The sequence below is a fragment of the Dendrobates tinctorius genome, unplaced genomic scaffold (genome assembly GCF_039654945.1).
Source record: "Dendrobates tinctorius isolate UK_male_01 unplaced genomic scaffold, ASM3965494v1 ptg000035l, whole genome shotgun sequence".
Taxonomy (NCBI): Eukaryota; Metazoa; Chordata; class Amphibia; order Anura; family Dendrobatidae; genus Dendrobates; species Dendrobates tinctorius.
In genome coordinates, this window is record NW_027361703.1 from 2,206,992 (window position 1) to 2,226,205 (window position 19,214).

General features: G+C 44.1%; 1 protein-coding gene across 4 annotated transcripts in view; it reads right to left on the reverse strand.

Moving 5' to 3' along the window:
* The window catches only part of VEZT (vezatin, adherens junctions transmembrane protein), an 86,905-nt gene that overhangs the window by 53,838 nt on the left and 13,853 nt on the right, over positions 1–19,214 (reverse strand). For all 4 annotated transcript variants that reach the window (XM_073573212.1, XM_073573211.1, XM_073573213.1 and 1 more), the window contains exon 2: positions 3,421–3,549. In XM_073573212.1, the coding sequence (XP_073429313.1) occupies positions 3,421–3,549 (129 nt within the window). The remainder of the gene's footprint in view (positions 1–3,420; positions 3,550–19,214) is intronic.

The window sequence follows — 19,214 nt, forward strand, 5'->3', positions numbered from 1 at the left end:
TCCCAAACAGTTTTTTTAATTTACTTAAATAAATCATAAAACAGGGTGTAGTCCTTCCATTTTTGACAACCAGCTAAGCTAAAGCAGGCAACTGGGGGCTTGTATTTTCAGACTGGGAAGGGGCCATCGATAGCAGTCGGAAGCCAACCCAGAAAAGGTACATCTATTAAATGCGCCAATTCTGGCGCTTTGCCCGGTTCTTCCCACTTGCCCTGGAGCTGTGTCAAGTGGGATAATATTTGTGGGGATTATGCCAGCATTGTAATGTCAGCTGACATCAAGCCCATAATAATTACCCCACTTGCCACCGCACCAGTGAAAACACTCTCCACCCTCTTTAACCCATTTATTAATGTAAAATTAAAAATAATATGGCACCATTTTCCTCACCTGTCCCGACAATAATCCATTTGTCCCACAAAGAGGCCAACTCTGCTTCATCTGGATTGCATGGCTGAGCTGTGGCATGATGCGACCGCTCAGCCATGAATCCAGGAGACGCTGAGCCTGAGAACGCAGCTTCAGTGACGTCATTGAGGTTGCAGCCAGTCAGAGGCATTGGTTCTCAGGCTCAGCTCAGTGTCTCCTGGATTCACAACTAAGCGGTCACATCATGCCACTGTTCAGCAAAGCAAATCAGATGAAGCAGGGTTAGCCTCTTTGTGGGACAAATGGATTGTCGTTGATCAGGTGAGGAATATAATGTTTTATGATTTTTAATTTTACAGTAATAAATGGGTAAAAGAGGGTGAATTTTTATTTCAAATTACTTTTTTCTCGGTGTTTGTTTTTTTAACTTAAACTTATGGGGTTAGTAATGTGTGTGTCTGATAGACGACTCTCCATTACTAACCCCTGGGCTTGATGTTATTACAATGCTGATATCAACCCCACAAATATTACCCCACGTGCCACTGCACCAGGACAAATGGGAAAAGTCGGGCAAAGCGCCAAAATTTGCGCATCTAATAGATGTGTCTTTTCTGAGAAGGGCCTATATCCATGGCTCCTACCAAGTCTGAAAATACCAGCCCCCCAGCTGTCCGCTTTAGCTTGGCTGGTTGTCAAAAATGGGGGGACCCCACACCATTTTTTTAAATTTATTTATATAATTTAAAAAAATGGCATGGGGCATCCCTCTATTTTTGATAACCAGCCAATATAAAGCTAACAGCTGGGGCCTTCAGCCACCAGCTGTCAGCTTTACCTGCGCTGGTTAGCAAAAGTAGAGGGGTCCACACTTTTTATATTTTATTTATTGCACAGGCTGATGAATATTCTCATGATTGTAAGTCTGCTCTCGCTTCCATCATTGAGAGCAGGCGTACCATGACGGGAGTAGTACTCAATCAGCAGACGCCTGAAATCGACGGTAACCTTTTTACTGCCGTTCACAGGTACTGCCTCACACACTGTCATCTGTATGAAAGTGTAGGAACTACTCTAACCCGTGGTAATGAACTTACCGCCAATCAGAACCGGTGTTTTTTGTGCGGTCACACAGATGACGGCGTGGAAAATGCCGGATGTTCAGGCCCCGGTGTAGGTTCAAGTTCCGATGCCATTCTGGTACCCGAACGAAACTTTTTTAAAATGTTCGGACAAATCCGAACATCCACGGGTCCGCCCCTCACTACTTCTAACTAATTTATAGGGAATCTGTCAGCACATTTGATCTAAACTATTAATATGGGCATATAGGTTATAGACTGCTGAACCGTCAGCCCCATATGTCTCATATCAAATGGCTTGTTGTGGAGACACCCTCTTATCACTTTATGTAAATGAGCTCTTACAGGCTATTGAGAGAACGCTGCCTAGAAGATAATGCTGCCTCCAGAGTTTATTTTACGTGAAGGGGAAGTTACCAGTGTGATGTGTAATAGCAGCTCTCTGCTCTCCTTTGAGAGCTGTGTGTGTAATTATCACTGACATATCTGCAGGTTCCTCAAAGCTTTAGTTTCCAACTCAAAGACAGACAAGGTTGCAATATTGTTGCACTATAGCAGAACTCAGAGTTGAAAAAAGTGTTTGCAAGAAGACACAGTTCATTTTTCTTGTTCTGTGTTAGTTACATGTCTTCTACTGGTAACTCCCCCTTCAAGTAAAATAAGCTCTGGAGGCAGAGTTATCTTACAGGCAACATCCACCCCACCATAGCGTGGAAGAAGTAATTAACACATAAAAATGTGGGTTTCTCTGGAGTAAGACATCTGACTGGAGAAATCAAGACATCATTTTATTCAGCTTCCTATGACCTACATGCCCATAGAGACACCTTAGGAGGGTTAATCTACTGACAGAATCCCTTTAACAAAAACATGGGTGAAACTGACAGCACCCTGCTTTGGGCAGCATGAATCAGAATCCAGCTCCATTACTGCAGCGGTGTAATTTTTAAACACTGCAGCATTATAGAGAAAGCCTACATTGAAAATCCAGTGACATGCATATTGAGTAATTAATCCAAGACACGGGTCCCCTGTGGCTTTTCCTCCCTCCCCTAAACACTATTAGGCCGGGTCACACTGTGTTTAAAGCAGTCCATTAACGTCGCCATTTAGCCCCACTGTCGGGCGCATCGCGACGCATGCCGTAAAGCGGCACGCGTTCGTGATGTGCCGTCATTCGCTGATGGAGCCTCGGAAACAGGCTGCAGCGTCTGAGGCTCCATCTTCGCTAGCGCAGATGATTCATCTGCGCTAGCGGGTATAGCATAACGCGATCGCGTTTGCTATACCATTAGCAGTCCGACAACGCTATGCGTTGAACAGGCTGCTAAAACGTTATGTGAACCTAGCCTTAATCAGGCTAACCACCAATGGGTATTGTCACAGGAGTACTGACATTCTTCTGACTGCAATTTTGGTACTTAACTTTTCTATTTATTGTTACTTGGTTAATATGCATAGGCATTTGGCAAGATATACTGAACGCTAGTTATGGTTGATTTGATTACTGCAATTCTTACTACTTGAATATTATATATCACTGACCAGATGTCATTGATTTATTCACTGCGAAAGCTACTAATTTCCCATGCTCCTTATTGGGGGCCATATTAGTTACACACTCTTATGACTGTGGACTACTGTCCCTATAGTTATAGTACCCCTTTGGGCAAGATCAATATGTCCTATATACATTTGTACTGTGCCTGATTAATTTGTGTCCAACGAGACAAACTTGCCTTTTAATTGTTTTTCATGGTGTTTATAAAAGGTGTTTAAATAAATAATTGTTTTTACATTTAGTGGAGTGTCATTGCACTTCTTTTTCCTTCTGGGTTTCCCCCGTGGTATTATGTATTGCTTAGTCTATAGGGTGTATCCATACACTTTGTTTATAGGTCGGTATAAAGATTGTTGCTAGTTGTTAGATACATGTTCATTCCTAAGATCATCATTTAACCATACCCACCTTCGAGGCTTTGTGAGCCTGTCCTTGATGTCCATTCCCTGTCAGGTTCTCTTCCTCTTGGGAGGCCAGAGGACATATTTCAAAGTCTGAGTGCCCCAAATCCTGCAGGTACTGGTAGAGTGGTGAATTCTGAAGGTGTAAAACGGTACAGAAGGTCATTATCACGTAGAAAGTCCATTTGTAACAGTGATGGTATGACAGAGAACATTACCATGCAGCATAAAATTAGTAGCATTTTTATTTGTCATGGTCTTGCAGCAAAGGGTTATTCTAGTCAAAACCACATCCAAAATTGAGGAAAAACCCCAATAAGCTTTTGCAGAGTTGTAACTGTACAGCTTTCTACTCTTTTGTAACTTTGAATGGACTTTCTATGACGTCATGCAGACAGCAGTACAGTCAATAAGCAAGATCAACGGCTCTGGCCAAGTAGACTGCTTGACCTGAAGTCAGCCCTACACAATACAGAAACCTGCAGCAGTGGCAGAGACTCCGAGTTGGAACTCATGATGATAAGTAAAGTTTTTTTTTAAACAAATTGGAGTTGGTGGAAAGTAGTTTTCTAAAAGCGGACAAACCCTGTAAACTCCCTTTAAGGCTCTGAACACATGGCAAGTGTCAATCTCCAAAGATATGCACATGTGTTTAGTGATGGGCAAACCCGAACAATAAAGTTTGAGGTCCGTAACAACCACTTACTGTTCGGGAACGGACCTAGAACACTGACTTCTCCAGGAAGTCCGTGTTACAGTTCGGGTTCGGCACCCCGAATATCGGGCGTTTCCCACACTTTCATCTGAATGACGGTGCAAGAAACACCGGTGGCTTTGTTCGACGGTAAAATTCATCAGCCGGCACTATAAATAAATTTTAAAAAAATGTTGTGGGGCCTTTCTATTTATAAGGATTCCAGACTTTCCTTTGCGCCTGTTCACCCTTATCCAAGATGGACTCTTGTATCTCGCCTTGTCATCAAACTTCCTGTCCTGATTATTTAAGTCTGGGCTGTGTGTTCCTCTTTGCCTGAGTATTTTGTTGCTGTTGGCTCCTGAGCTCCTGCCTGTCTACTGGTGGACTCCCTGCTGCTACTGCTCGCTACTCGGTGCTCTGCATCTCCATGTTATGCTGCCTACAGTCCTCTGTGTGTCTCCCTGTTGTTTTCTGTGCTTAACTACTGTCTGGACTTCTAGTGTGGAACTATTCACCTCTGGATCTGCTGTGGCCTGTAAAGAATCCTGACATCACCCTCTCCTCTAGGCCTGTGTTTGTTGGGCTGCGATGCTGGACTTGTGCAGGACTCTCAGCCCAAAAAGTTACATAAAGTGACCTCCTGTATAATGCTGGTCTTCTACGTTTAAGTGCCGTGTGCATTTCCACACATATGATTGCTGGACTTCTACACTTTAGTGCTGTGTGCGTGCTCATTTATAATATAGCTGGACTTCCTTATTAAATGCGGTGTGCTTACACTCATACTTACTGCTGGACTCCCATGTTTACCGCCTTGTGCACATCTGTGTCATACTACTGTTGGAATGGTTCACATTAGCGGTCGTGTCCCGCTCTTCAGTTACACAGGACATGTCCATATTGTGCTGTGTTTTTGTTACTATTGCAGGAAGTGCTCTGTTAAGTTTTGTTTCTCTTGTTAATATACTCATTTGCATCAACTTTGGTCTCAGTTTCGTATTATCCCACAATCAGATTCCGTAGTACCCATATAATTGTTACACTATTTTTGATAACCAGTGCAGGCAAAACTGACAGCTGTGGGCTGCAACCCTCAGCTGTCACCTTTATCAAGGCTGGTTATCAAAATATCAAGTCATCTTGTGTCTCTTCCATTTTCTAATAATTGTGCCAACAGTTGTTGCCTTCTCACCAAGCTGCTTGCCTATTGTCCTGTAGCCTCTCTCAGTCTTGTGCAGATCTACAATTTTGTCCCTAGTGTCCTTAGACAGCTCTTTGGTCTTGGCCATGGTGTAGAGGTTGGAGTGTGATTGATTGTGTGTGGAAAGATGTCTTTTATACAGGTAACGAGTTCAAACAGGAGCAATCAATACAGGTAATGAGTGCAGAGTAGGAGGGCTTCTTAGTTTTTCTTTAACAGGTCTGTCAGATACTTATTTCAATAATTGCAATAAAATGCAATTTAATGTAAAAATCATGTAATGTAATTTTCTGGGTTTTTTTTATTTTTAGATTCTGTCTCTCACAGTTGAAGTGTACCCAGCGTCGGACTGGAGCACCTTGGGCCCACCAGAGAAAATCATTCTTGGGGCTCACTATGTAGCTACATAGAAAGAAATACAAGACCACTAATTGTGGTAAAACGCACTAATATCAGGGTATAATATAAGGTAGTACACATCTTAATTATGTAGCAGGAGTTGGGGTAGCCTCCCTCTTAGAATATAAAGCAGCCCCCTCATAAAGTATAATGCAGCCTCTTCATAGAATATAATGCAGCCATCTCATAGAATATAATGTAGTGCCCTCATAGGGTATAATGCTGCCCCCCTCATAGGGTATAATGCTGCCCCCCTCATAGGGTATAATGCTGCCCCCCTCATAGAGTATAATACTGCCCCCCTCATAGAGTATAATACTGCCCCCCTCATAGGGTATAATGCTTCCCCCCTCATAGGTTATAATGCTGCCCCCTCATAGGGTATAATGTACCTCCTCAAAGAATATAATGCTGCCCCCTCATAGGGTATTACACTAGATAGATAGATAGATAGAAGATAGATAATGGATAAATAGATATAAAGATAGCTATATAGAAATAGATAGCTATAGATAGATAGAAAGATAGATATAGATAGATAGATAGATAGATAGATATACCTAGATATAGATAGATATAGAGATAGATAGATAGATAGATAGATAGATAGATAGATAGGTAGATAGGTAGATAGACAGATAGATAGGGGATAAATAGATAGATCTATGGATAGATGTTAGATGGATAGATAGATATAAAGATAATAGATATAGATAGATGGAGAGATATAGAGATGGATAGATATAGACAGTCTATCTCTATATCTATCTATCCATCTCTATACTATATATATCTAAATCTATCTCTATACAGTGGGGAAAAAAAGTATTTAGTCAGTCAGCAATAGTGCAAGTTCCACCACTTAAAAAGATGAGAGGCGTCTGTAATTTACATCATAGGTAGACCTCAACTATGGGAGACAAACTGAGAAAAAAAAATATCCAGAAAATCACATTGTCTGTTTTTTTTTCATTTTATTTGCATATTATGGTGGAAAATAAGTATTTGGTCAGAAACAAGCAATCAAGATTTCTAGCTCTCACAGACCTGTAACTTCTTCTTTAAGAGTCTCCTCTTTCCTCCACTCATTACCTGTAGTAATGGCACCTGTTTAAACTTGTTATCAGTATAAAAAGACACCTGTGCACACCCTCAAACAGTCTGACTCCAAACTCCACTATGGTGAAGACCAAAGAGCTGTCAAAGGACACCAGAAACAAAATTGTAGCCCTGCACCAGGCTGGGAAGACTGAATCTGCAATAGCCAACCAGCTTGGAGTGAAGAAATCAACTGTGGGAGCAATAATTAGAAAATGGAAGACATACAAGACCACTGATAATCTCCCTCGATCTGGTGCTCCATGCAAAATCCCACCCCGTGGGGTCAGAATGATCACAAGAACGGTGAGCAAAAATCCCAGAACCACGCGGGGGGACCTAGTGAATGAACTGCACTCAGATCCTGCAGTGCCAGACGTGTCCCACTGCTTAAGCCTGTACATGTCCGGGCCCGTCTGAAGTTTGCTAGAGAGCATTTGGATGATCCAGAGGAGTTTTGGGAGAATGTCCTATGGTCTGATGAAACCAAACTGGAACTGTTTGGTAGAAACACAACTTGTCGTGTTTGGAGGAAAAAGAATACTGAGTTGCATCCATCAAACACCATGCCTACTGTAAAGCATGGTGGTGGAAACATCATGCTTTGGGGCTGTTTCTCTGCAAAGGGGCCAGGACGACTGATCCGGGTACATGAAAGAATGAATGGGGCCATGTATCGTGAGATTTTGAGTGCAAACCTCCTTCCATCAGCAAGGGCATTGAAGATGAAACGTGGCTGGGTCTTTCAACATGACAATGATCCAAAGCACACCGCCGGGGCAACGAAGGAGTGGCTTCGTAAGAAGCATTTCAAGGTCCTGGAGTGGCCTAGCCAGTCTCCAGATCTCAACCCTATAGAAAACCTTTGGAGGGAGTTGAAAGTCCGTGTTGCCAAGCGAAAAGCCAAAAACATCACTGCTCTAGAGGAGATCTGCATGGAGGAATGGGCCAACATACCAACAACAGTGTGTGGCAACCTTGTGAAGACTTACAGAAAACGTTTGACCTCTGTCATTGCCAACAAAGGATATATCACAAAGTATTGAGATGAAATTTTGTTTCTGACCAAATACTTATTTTCCACCATAATATGCAAATAAAATTAAAACAAAACAGACACTGTGATTTTCTGGATTTTTTTTTCTCAGTTTGTCTCCCATAGTTGAGGTCTACCTATGATGTAAATTACAGACGCCTCTCATCTTTTTAAGTGGTGGAACTTGCACTATTGCTGACTGACTAAATACTTTTTTTCCCCACTGTATCTCTCGATCTATGTCTATATCCATTTCTATATCTATCTCTAAATGTAAGATAAAGACAGATAGATATAGATAGATAGATAGATAGATAGATAGATAGATATAGAGATATATAGATAGAGATAGATATACAGTCATGGCCAAAAGTTTAGAGAATGACACAAATATTAATTTTTACAAAGTCTACTGCTTCATTTTTTCTAATGGCAATTTGCATATACTCCAGAATGTTATAAAGAGTGATCAGCTTAACAGTAATTACTTGCAAAGTCAATATTTGCCTAGAAAATTAACTTTATCCCCCAAAACACATTTCAACATCATTGCAGCCCTGCTTTAAAAGGACCAGCTAACATCGTTTCAGTGATTGCTCCATTAACACAGGTGTGGATGTTGATGAGGACAGGGCTGGAGGTCAATCTGTCATGATTAAGTAAGAATGACACCACTGGACACTTTAAAAGGAGGCTGGTGCTTGGCATCATTGTTTCTCTTCTGTTAACCATGGTTATCTCTAAAGAAACATGTGCAGTCATCATTGCACTGCACAAAAATGGCCTAACAGGGAAGAGTATCGCAGCTAGAAAGATTGCACCTCAGTCAACAATCTATCGCATCATCAAGAACTTCAAGGAGAGAGGTTGCCATGTTGTCAAAAAGGCTCCAGGGCGCTCAAGAAAGACCAGCAAGCACCAGGATCGTCTCTTAAAAGTGTTTCAGCTGCGGGATCGGGCTACCAGCAGTGCAGAGCTTGCTCAGGAATGGCAGCAGGCAGGTGTGAGTGCATCTGCACGCACTGTGAGGCGGAGACTCTTGGAGCAAGGCCTGGTCTCAAGGAGGGCAGCAAAGAAGCCACTTCTCTCCAGAAAAAACATCATGGACAGACTGATATTCTGCAAGAGGTACAGGGAGTAGACTGCTGAGGACTGGGGTAAAGTCATTTTCTCTGATTAATCCCCTTTTCGATTGTTTGGGACATCTGAAAAACGGCTTATTCGGAGAAGACCAGGTGAGCGCTACCACCAGTCTTGTCTCATGCCAACTGTCAAGCATCCTGAAACCATTCATGTGTGGGGTTGCTTCTCAGCCAAGGGAATGGGCTCTCTCCCAGTCTTGCCTAAAAACACAGCCATGAATAAAGAATGGTACCAGAATGTCCTCCAAGAGCAACTTCTCCCAACCGTCCAAGAGCAGTTTGGCGATCAACAATGCCTTTTTCAACATGATGGAGCACCTTGCCATAAAGCAAAGGTGATAACTAAATGGCTCAGGGAACAAAACATAGAGATTTTGGGACCATGGCCTGGAAACTCCCCAGATCTTAATCCCATTGAGAACTTGTGGTCAATCATCAAGAGACAGGTGGACAAACAAAAACCTTCAAATTCAGACAAAATAAAAGCATTGATTTTGCAAGAATGGACTGCTATCAGTCAGGATTTGATCCAGAAGTTGATTGAGAGCATGCCAGGGAGAATTGCTGAGGTCCTGAAGAAGAAGGGTCAACACTGCAAATATTGACTTGCTGCATTAGCTCATTCCAACTGTCAATATAACCTTTTGCTACTCATAATATGATTGCAATTATATTTCTGTATGTGATAAAAACATCTGACAAACACACAGAAAAACCAGAGGCCAGCAGATCATGTGAAAATATAATATTTGTGTCATTCTCTAAAAACTTTTGGCCATGACTGTAGAGACAGATAGATAGATAGATAGATAGATAGATAGATAGATAGATAGATAGATAGATAGATATTGTGGTGTAATGACCACTGTGTCCACTAGGGGGCGCTGTATGGATGTCCCAGGAGAGTGGATGAATGGCAAGATACTGAATGAACGTTATGTATCTCAAGGTGGGTGGCCTTGAGATGGAGATTTATGTGTGTGTTAATCAGCAGTGATACTGCTGAGGTGCTGGTTCAATGTGTCAGGGACTAGTTACCTACAAACCCACCCAGGGTGTGTGTTTAATAACGCTATTGTAAAGTGTATATGTGTGTGTGAAGCACCTGTGATGAGGTCATAGTCATGTGACCCGGTGGGCGTGGCTATGGACCATATAATGTGGCCAGGGTACGTCACATGAGGTGAATGCTGGGACCCGATTGGTCCAGTGTGGAAGGTCCCGCTGAGATGGAGCTTCCTGGCTAACAGCCTGTGAAGTGGCTGTGGTGAATGGCTGCACGTGTCTGAGAGTTCCCAGGGGAGGGAATGAACATCTGCAGTAAGCTGAAGCAGCCATGAGGAAACCCAGACGTGGGTGAGATAAGTGAGGCTAAGAGAGCCTGTATGCTGGACATTGTACAACCTGTGTGAACACAGGGTTTACAGAGTGAAACTCTGCCATGGACGCTGTGCTGTTTATATGAAGTTTTGATGTTGCTGGTCATGGTTTATGATGCATAATAAACCGCATGGACTGTTATGAGTTTATGGAAAATCTGTGCCGGATCTGATTTTGTGGCTGCTGAGCGAGTATCCCCTACTTGAATGACAGCGCTACCTCACAATAGATATAGAGATAGATAGATAGATAGATAGATATAGAGATATAAAAAAAAAAAAAAAAAATCACAATACTCACCTCTCCTCCTCGCTCCCACGCTGATGTCGGCTTCAGACTCAGGAGCTGTCCCATCTGCCAGACACAAAGCGGGTGCACGATGGTGACGTCATCGCGCACCAGCTGTGAGTCAGGAGCAGAGCGGACTGATGGGAGAAAGACACTCTCTCTTCCACTGCAATTGAGGGTGGCGCCGGCTGCCTAGGTTGGGGGGCGGGGCCCCGGGGAGTGGAGACCGAGTGAAATGATATTCACTGCTTCGCAGTGAATATTCATTTCTCTTTAGTAGCGGGGACAGGGGCTCCTGCCTCCTGACACCCGCTGCTGCTCCGCTGGCACGGGCCCCCATAGCAGCTGTGTGGCACTAGCTGGGGGCCCCTGGAGCAGTGGGGGCCCTAGGCAACTGCCGGCCCTGTATGCCAGCAGGTGCAAGGGCCCACCAGATGCCAGGGCCCACCGGGGAATCCTCCGGTTCTCCGGTGGGCCAGTCTGACGCTGAGTGTACCTACGATAAAAATTACAGACCTCTCCATTCTTTGTAGGTGGGAAAACTTGCAAAATCGGCCATGTATCAAATACTTATTTTCGCCACTGTATCGCCAGCAGTACATTTAGTACAAAACCAGCTCTGGTCCTGTGAAGCTTACACATGCTTCCTTTATTATATGTACAGTATAGTGCTGTGCAACATTTTAAGCAGATGAGGGGAAACATGCTGCACAGTCCAAAGTAAGAATGCTTTCAAAATTAGAAATGTTAATAGTTTATTTTTATCAATTAACAAAATGCAGAGTGAATGAACAAAAGAGAAATGTACTGTAAATCAGATCAATATCTGGTGTTACCACCCATTGCCTAAATCTGGTACCATGACCTGCAGCGTCTCTGAACTGGTCTACCACCGATCACCCCTGAAACGTCATTGGTTGGCAATTGAAAAGGGATTTTCATGATTTCCTCATTGAAATCGGTAGGGTTTTCAGAGAGACAATTCTAAGTTTCGGCGGTAGTTTCAGTGGTGGGACCCCCAGCGATCGTAAAGTTATTGTCCATACAACAGATAGGGGATAACTTTCAAACGTGAGAATACCACTTTAACCCCTTCCTGACATGCGAAGTATGTACATAGTGCCGACGGGAGCTGTGTTCCTGCAAACCATAAAATCGGGTGTCATGTCTATATCAGAGCCCACACCCTGCAGTAACGCCTACGATCAGTGCTAGCACCGATTGCAGGTGTTTAACTCCTGTGATGCTGCTGTCAATAGTGACAGCGACATAGCGGGGCATCGCAGAGGGAAGAAGCTCCCATCAGCACAATGCAATGTGATCACGTTATGCCGATGGTCTCCATGGTGACCCCGGGCAGAAAGCAGCAAGGTCACCCAGGGACAGTGGCCTGTCTGCAAAAAGTGTTTCTACATTTTTGCCAAATTTCCGATATTGTCACTAATAAATGCTAATCATATCGAACAAATTTTACCACTATCATGAAGCACAATGTGTCACGGAAAAAACGTTCTCAGAATGAGTGGGATCCGAAGCGATCCAGAGCTATTACCTCAAAGTGACAGTGGTCAGAAATGTAAAATTTGACCTGGTCATGAAGGTGAGAACATACTCGGGGTGAAGAGGTTAAGAGACACAAAAGTACTTTTAGGTAATAGATTTCATTGTTATAACTCACATCTATTTCCGGGACTTTCCTTCAACGAGTTTCAACTCAGTTTTTGAACAAGCAGAAACAATGTTTGCTTTGTCTCCTATTTACTCAGCAGCACAATCCCTGCCATTGAATCAGCCGTCTGAACCCTATAGTTTATGGCCTCTTCCGGTTAACGTAGAAATGTTGCAAGGAAACAACATGACACACAGGTAAGAAGTTATCGCACCTTTTGCCAGAGCAGAATATACGTTGCATACTGTCAGACATTAATCACCAGCCGCCACCAGACAGACATCACATTCCTTGGCACTGACCTATCCTAGTAATGGAGGGAAAGTTCCCAGAGCATGTTTACACTCGTTATTGCTGTGCAGTATTTTAAGAAGTTCATCCAGCAGTATTTAGACCTGCATATCCTCTAGGAACTTTCATGCATTTCTATCCTTTGCTTTTTATTACTGCTCCTTATAAAACCATAAAATTAGTGAACAGTGTCTCATATATACAAGATACAACGTACAAGACCACTGATTATCTCCCTTGATCTGGGGCTCCACACAAGATCTCACCCCATGGGGTCAAAATGGTCACAAGAACGGTGAGCAAAAATCCCAGAACCATACAGGGGGGACTTAGTGAATGATCTGCATAGAGCTGGGACCACCGTAACAAAGGTTACCATCAGTAACACTACGCTGCCAGGGACTCAGATCCTGCAGTGCCAGACTGGCCCCCTGCTTAAGGCAGTACATGTCCGGGCCTGTCTGAAGTTTGCTAGAGAGCATTTGGATTATCCCGAAGAGTATTCGGAGAATGTCATATGGTCTGATGAAACCAAAGTAGAGCTTTGGTAGAAACAAACTCATCATGTTTGGAGGAGACAGAATTCAGAGTTGCATTCAAAGAGCACCATACCTACTGTGAAGCATGGGGGTGGCAAAATCATGCTTTGGGGCTGTTTCTCTGCAAAGGGACCAGGACGACTGATCCGGGTACATGAAAGAATGAATGGGCCAGTGTATCGTGAGATTTTGGGTGCAAACCTCCTTCCATCAGCAAGAGCATTGAAGATGAAATGAGGATGGGTCTTTTAGCATGATAAGGATCCCAAGCACACTGCCAGGACAATGCAGGAGTGGCTTCTTAAGAAGCATATGAAGGTCCTGGAGTGGCTTAGCCAATCACCAGATCTCAACCCCATGAAAAACCTTTGGATAGAGTTGAAATTGCTAACAACGGATAAATAACAAAATATTGAGATGAACTTCTGTTAATGACCAAATACTTATTTTCCACCATAATTTGAAAAATAAATCTTGCCAAATCAGACAAGGTGATTTTCTGGATTTGTTTTCTCATTTTGACTCTCATAGTTGTCATCTATCTATGATGTCAATTACAGGCCTCTCTCATCTTTTTAAGTGGGAGAACTGGCACAATTGGTGGCTGACTAAATACTTTTTTTCCCCACTGTAAATCTGTTACACATGTGAATTATTTGGATATCACTCTTTATGGACATATTAAAAATAAAAAGAGAAAAAGATTTCACCGTACAAAAAACCTACCGATAGCAACTCCATTCTTGCAGCCAGTTCTTGCCATCCAGAACATGTTACTAAAAACTTACTAGTTGGGGAACTTATTAGAATAAAACAAAATTGCTCTCTTCCACAAACTTATTTGGTTGAAGCAGAAAAAAAATCAGAATAAACTCAAATATAGAGGCTACAAAAGTCAATGATATCGATAAAAATTATTTGTTACTAGAGTGTCCGAGAAATAAAAATTACAACAATGACACCCAGTCTTCCATCACATTCTCCACACAATTTAGTCCTTAATATGAATCTGATAGTGGAATGAGGTTTAACTAGAACTCAGCATTCATTTCAATATGTACCATGATTAAGGCTTCTCGCTGAAACACGTCGGTCTGTACTGCTGTTCATCTTGGACTATTAAAAGCTACATTTTAAACCACTGTGAAGGAAGACCGATTCCTCCCACGTCACCAATGTGACGTAACAACACAGGCACAGCTCTCCGGCGCCCCCTTTGTCTCTCAGGTCAGTAAGGGAACTGCACCTAGAGCAAATGGCCGATAGGGAGGATGTCCTGTTACCCACTGGGTATTCTAAGATCCGTAATCAGAGTAAAAGCATCAGCCCAAGATTAATTTTATGGTTTAATTGCCTTAAGGGCGCACTAGATAATTACAGAAATATACAGTAAGCTATACAACGGAATTACAGTGGATTTGCAGTCAGAGTAAAATATAACAATAATGGTACAAGACTGAGAGATATTAAGCTGGAGGTCAATTTATCAGGTTGTAGGTTGCATGTGGATGCCGGGAGCTCTGCAGTCCACAGGTACAAGAATCTTAGTTGCCGGACAGACCCCAAAGCGCGTGCCGCTGCTCCCTTGGCAGATCTGTCCCCAGTTCCTTCTTAGAACATCATCATCTGGTTCTTCTGTGAGAGAGAGTCTCTGCCATGTGCTCCCAGTTCTTAAGCATGCTGGGTTCCTCCCCCTGTGTAAGAGGGTGGGCTAATACTCTCCACCCTTTAGCTCCCTGCAGAACTTATTCCCAATATCTAAGAAAGGGGGTAACTATCATGATCCCAGTGCAGGTTTTTGAGCTGCACGTCAGGGGTTAATGTCTGGAGCTCAGTGCAGGTTTTGACCTGCACACCTCGGGTTAATGATTGTGGCCTCTTTTTGGTTCTGGGAGAGCTTCTTAAACCCCTGGGAAGCTCCAATCCCTGTCAGTTATACTTTTGCCTTTGGCCGAGTGTGGTGACCTCTGTATGCCTGTGCCTGTTCGTTGTTATAGCTTGTTTATATGCTTCTGACCCGGTTCTGTTCCCCGTTGTGAGTTTGCCTGTTGATTCTGTACTGCGCTACCCTCTCTGTGTATGACTCGTTGCCTGTTATCTGACTACTCTCTGCTCGCCCCTCTTGTACCTTGCAGCCATCTGTGTATGACTCATTGGCTACGTCCTGACTATCCTCCCTGTCTATGCCCCTTGGTAACTTGGTCTCGCAGTTACCCTGCTAGGAGTTCTCTTGCAGCTCCTAGCTCTCTGGAGTTTACGCCACGCCCCCAGCAGTCACGTGCTTCAGGTCCTGCTGTTCTGAAGTACGCACCTATTCGGCTGCTGCCTGCTCCACAGGTATCTTTGAACACAGTTCCCTTTACTCAGGACACGCGCACTGGCTCAGTGAACAAGTTCAGTGCGGTGTTCCTGACAGTATCTTTCTCCAGGATGATCGGATCAGGACATGAGAGGTACCAGTGAATGCGGTTTGTTTTGCCTGTCATGTGGAGAGCAAACATGGCCCCATTGGGTCGCTGTGGAGGGCCAATCTCTATATCTCAGGTCCCAGAGCCCTCACCGACTCAGGAGTCGCACTGCCAGATGCGCGATTTCCTCAGGGTCACGCTGATATTTTTTATGAGTATGTAACTCGAAAGGTGTGCTCATAATCCATGATCCTAGGATGGAGTCGGAGTGGCTGGGAGAGACAATGGATGTGTATTTCTGTGTCCAGCTGACAGATATATTCTAATTGAAGCTCCCAGGCACCTTCATGCCCCATGCTGGCGTGGCTCCTACTCAAGCTTTGAAGTTCTGTTTTGGCCTTCTCATTATCATACTAAAAGACCTTGCTAGTCAACATTGGAGCACTAAATCCTGCATTCTTCAATTTGCTTACAGGCCATGGGGGGTAGGAGCAGTTAGCTGTCAGACAAACTGGCATCACTGGGACAGGCCAAGCTCAGACCTGAGGCGAGCATTATGCCCCATATCCAAGATGGCGGCTGCTCCTTCATCACAACCACTTAAAGCCCTTTTTTCTTTTTTCTCCTGATGCTGGAAACTACTCCTGTTGCCTTTCTTCTTGATCTAAATCTTTGGCCCCCATAAAATAATAAACCCTATACTCCTCTCCCGTGCCGGCATTGTTCCAGTGGTGTCGACATTCAAGCTCTTGTGCGATGTTATGACATGTGACCCCAGCACCCAATCAGCCCTGGCATCACTGTGACTGCCTTTGGACAAATCGAACATGAAGAGAAAGTCAAAGATCAGTTGCAGCCCGGACTTCCTCTTCATGTTCAACTCGTACAAAGGTGGGGACAGTGATGCCAGGGATGACTGGGCACCGTATCACGTGTCATAACACCGCACAAGAGCCCAGGGGAGAGGGAGCACGAGAGCCAACATCACGGGAACGGCACCAACACGGGAGGGGAGTACAGACTTTTTTATTTTATCTGGGAAAAACATTTAGATCAAGAAGGGGTTGCCCTAGTAGTGGACAGCCCCTTTAAGATGGGCCACATTGTGTGATATTATGAAGCAAAAAAAAAAACTTAAACCAAGTGTGGTGTAGTAACCACTGTGTCCGCTAGAGGGCGCTGTGTGGATGTACCAAGAGAAAGGATGAGTGGCAGAATCCTGAAGGACGGTTATGTATCTCAAGGTGGGTGGCCTTGAGATGGAGACTTGTGTGTGTGTGTGTGTGTGTGTGTGTGTGTGTGTATCAGCAATGACATTGCTGAGGTGTTGTTTCAATGTGTCAGGGAGAAGTCTCCAGGTAACTAGGGAGACGGGCGTACCTAGTTACCTACAAACACACCGAGGGGGTGTGTTTAAAGAACACTGTTGTAAAGAGTGTGAGTGGTTGAAGGGCCTGTGATGAGGTCATAGTCATGTGACCCGGTGGGCGTGGCTATGGACCATATAATGTGGCCAGGGTAGGTCACATGTGTTGAATGCTGGGACCTGGTTGGTCCAGTGTGGAAGGCCCTGTCTGAGAGAGACGGGGGGCGTCTTCCTGACAGCAGGGAACGCGGTGTTGAATGGCTGCACGTGTCTGGGAATTCCCTGGAGGGAAAAGACGTCTGCCGCATGGTGAAGAAACCGTGAGCTGACCCTGACGTGGGTGAGATAACGCTGAGGCTGAAGAGCCCGTGTAATGGACATTTGCATAACCTGTGTGAGTACAGGATAACCAGAGTGAAGCTCTATAATGGACGCTATGCTGTAATGTGAAGTTTATAGTGCTGCTGTGGGTTTATGATGGAGGAATAAACCGCATGGACTATGTTATGTTGTATGGAAAACCCGGTGCCGGATGTGTTTTATTCGCTGCCTAGCGAGGATCCCCTAACTGAATGACTGCGCTACATCACACAAGAGACCATATAAAGTTACTGTATTACTGCCACTGGCAGATTCCCTTAAGGCTGTGTGCACACGTAAGCGTTTTTTTCACGTTTAAGAGTTTTTACCGGCAAAAACGCTTAAAAAACACTTACAAGAAGCATCCCATTCATTTGAATGAATTCCGCACTTTTTGTGCATATTGATGCGTTTTTTTCCGCGAAAAAACGCATCGCGGTAAAAAACGCAGCATGCTCATTAATTTCGCGGAAAAATCTGCATTTCTAACTATATTCTATGAAACTGGGGACGCTCCGGAAAAAAACGCATAGAAAACGCGCTGAAAAAACGCGCTTTTTCTGGGAAGGAGTCCGTTTTTTTTGTCAGGAATTTTCTGCATACGTGGGTCCACAGCTGTAAAGGTCCTCAGACTGGTATCCACTCCCCACTTATCTCAGCTTTCTGAACCCTAAGGCTAAGTGCACACGGTGCGGATTCTGCTGTGGAATTTTCCGCGCAGATTTTGCTAAATCTGCAGGTAAAATTGACCTGCGTTTTACCTGCAGTTTTAGTGCAGTTTTTGTGCGGATTTCCCCTGCAGTTTTCACCTGCAAATTTCTATAATGGAGCAGATGAAAAACTGCTGCAGAACTGCACAAAAGAAGTGACATGCTGCAGTTTTAAATCTGCCGCAAATCTGCGCGGAAAAATCTGCAGCATGTGCAGTGTTTTATGTTTTACATAGCCTTAAAATGGTACTGTACATCACTTGCAGTTCTGTTGCAGTTCTGCAGGGCCAAATCTGCTGCAGAACTGCACCAGAATCAGCACCGTGTACACATACCCTTATCGCACTGGAAACGGTCAAAAATACCCACTTAGCCAAAGCCGGAAGTTGCCAAAGCCAAAAGCTGATCCAGCCAGAAGAAAAAAAAAAAAATCTATGTAAAAAATTGCACAAAAACTGCAATCGCATTTTTACCCTTAGAACTGGACCATTTTATGGCTTTTAGACTTTCAAAACATTTTTCCAAGTTTTTATCTCAGCATTACAAAATTAATGTTCTTCAAAACTCTATATATTCAGTTGGTCTCTCGGGTGTGACAGTCATCCTGAATCCGGCTGTAGAAGTTCTTTGCGATTAGCTCAAGCACCTTGATTTTAGCGTCTCTGTTATGGAGCGATATCCTTCTCTATCAAGGACCCAACACCTTCTGCTGCTAAATACACACCTGTGCTGTAGGTTTAAATCCATTCAATTGCTGCAGCATGGTGCTGGTGTGAGGAAGGTGACTTGACAGACAGACTTGACTGAAAGTAGGAGGGGACGATGTGTGCACTACAGACAGGGATTGGTAATGACAGAAAGGTAACAGCAGGGAAAGACAGAAAAGGGAGTGCAGTACCGAAATTTGACCACAAGATGGCAGGGGGGAGCGTAGTTCAGGACTTAACATCAGCTTACGGCTATAGAAACTGCTTAGTCATGGGGGGTGGGGAGATAGGAACCCAGGAGGGGAATTCCCAGTGAGGGGATATTTCGGACTGGTTGCGGATCCAGAGAGGCCAGTCCCGGGAGGAGCTTAACAGAGGAGGACTCAGGGCAGAAGTCGGAGAACGGTGAAGAGCTCGACCAGGGGTCTGACAAGAGAAGACGGGGGGGTGGCCCTGCCACAGCGGACCGCAGGACAGACGAGGCCCCGGGAGTACCGATTGGATGACGAC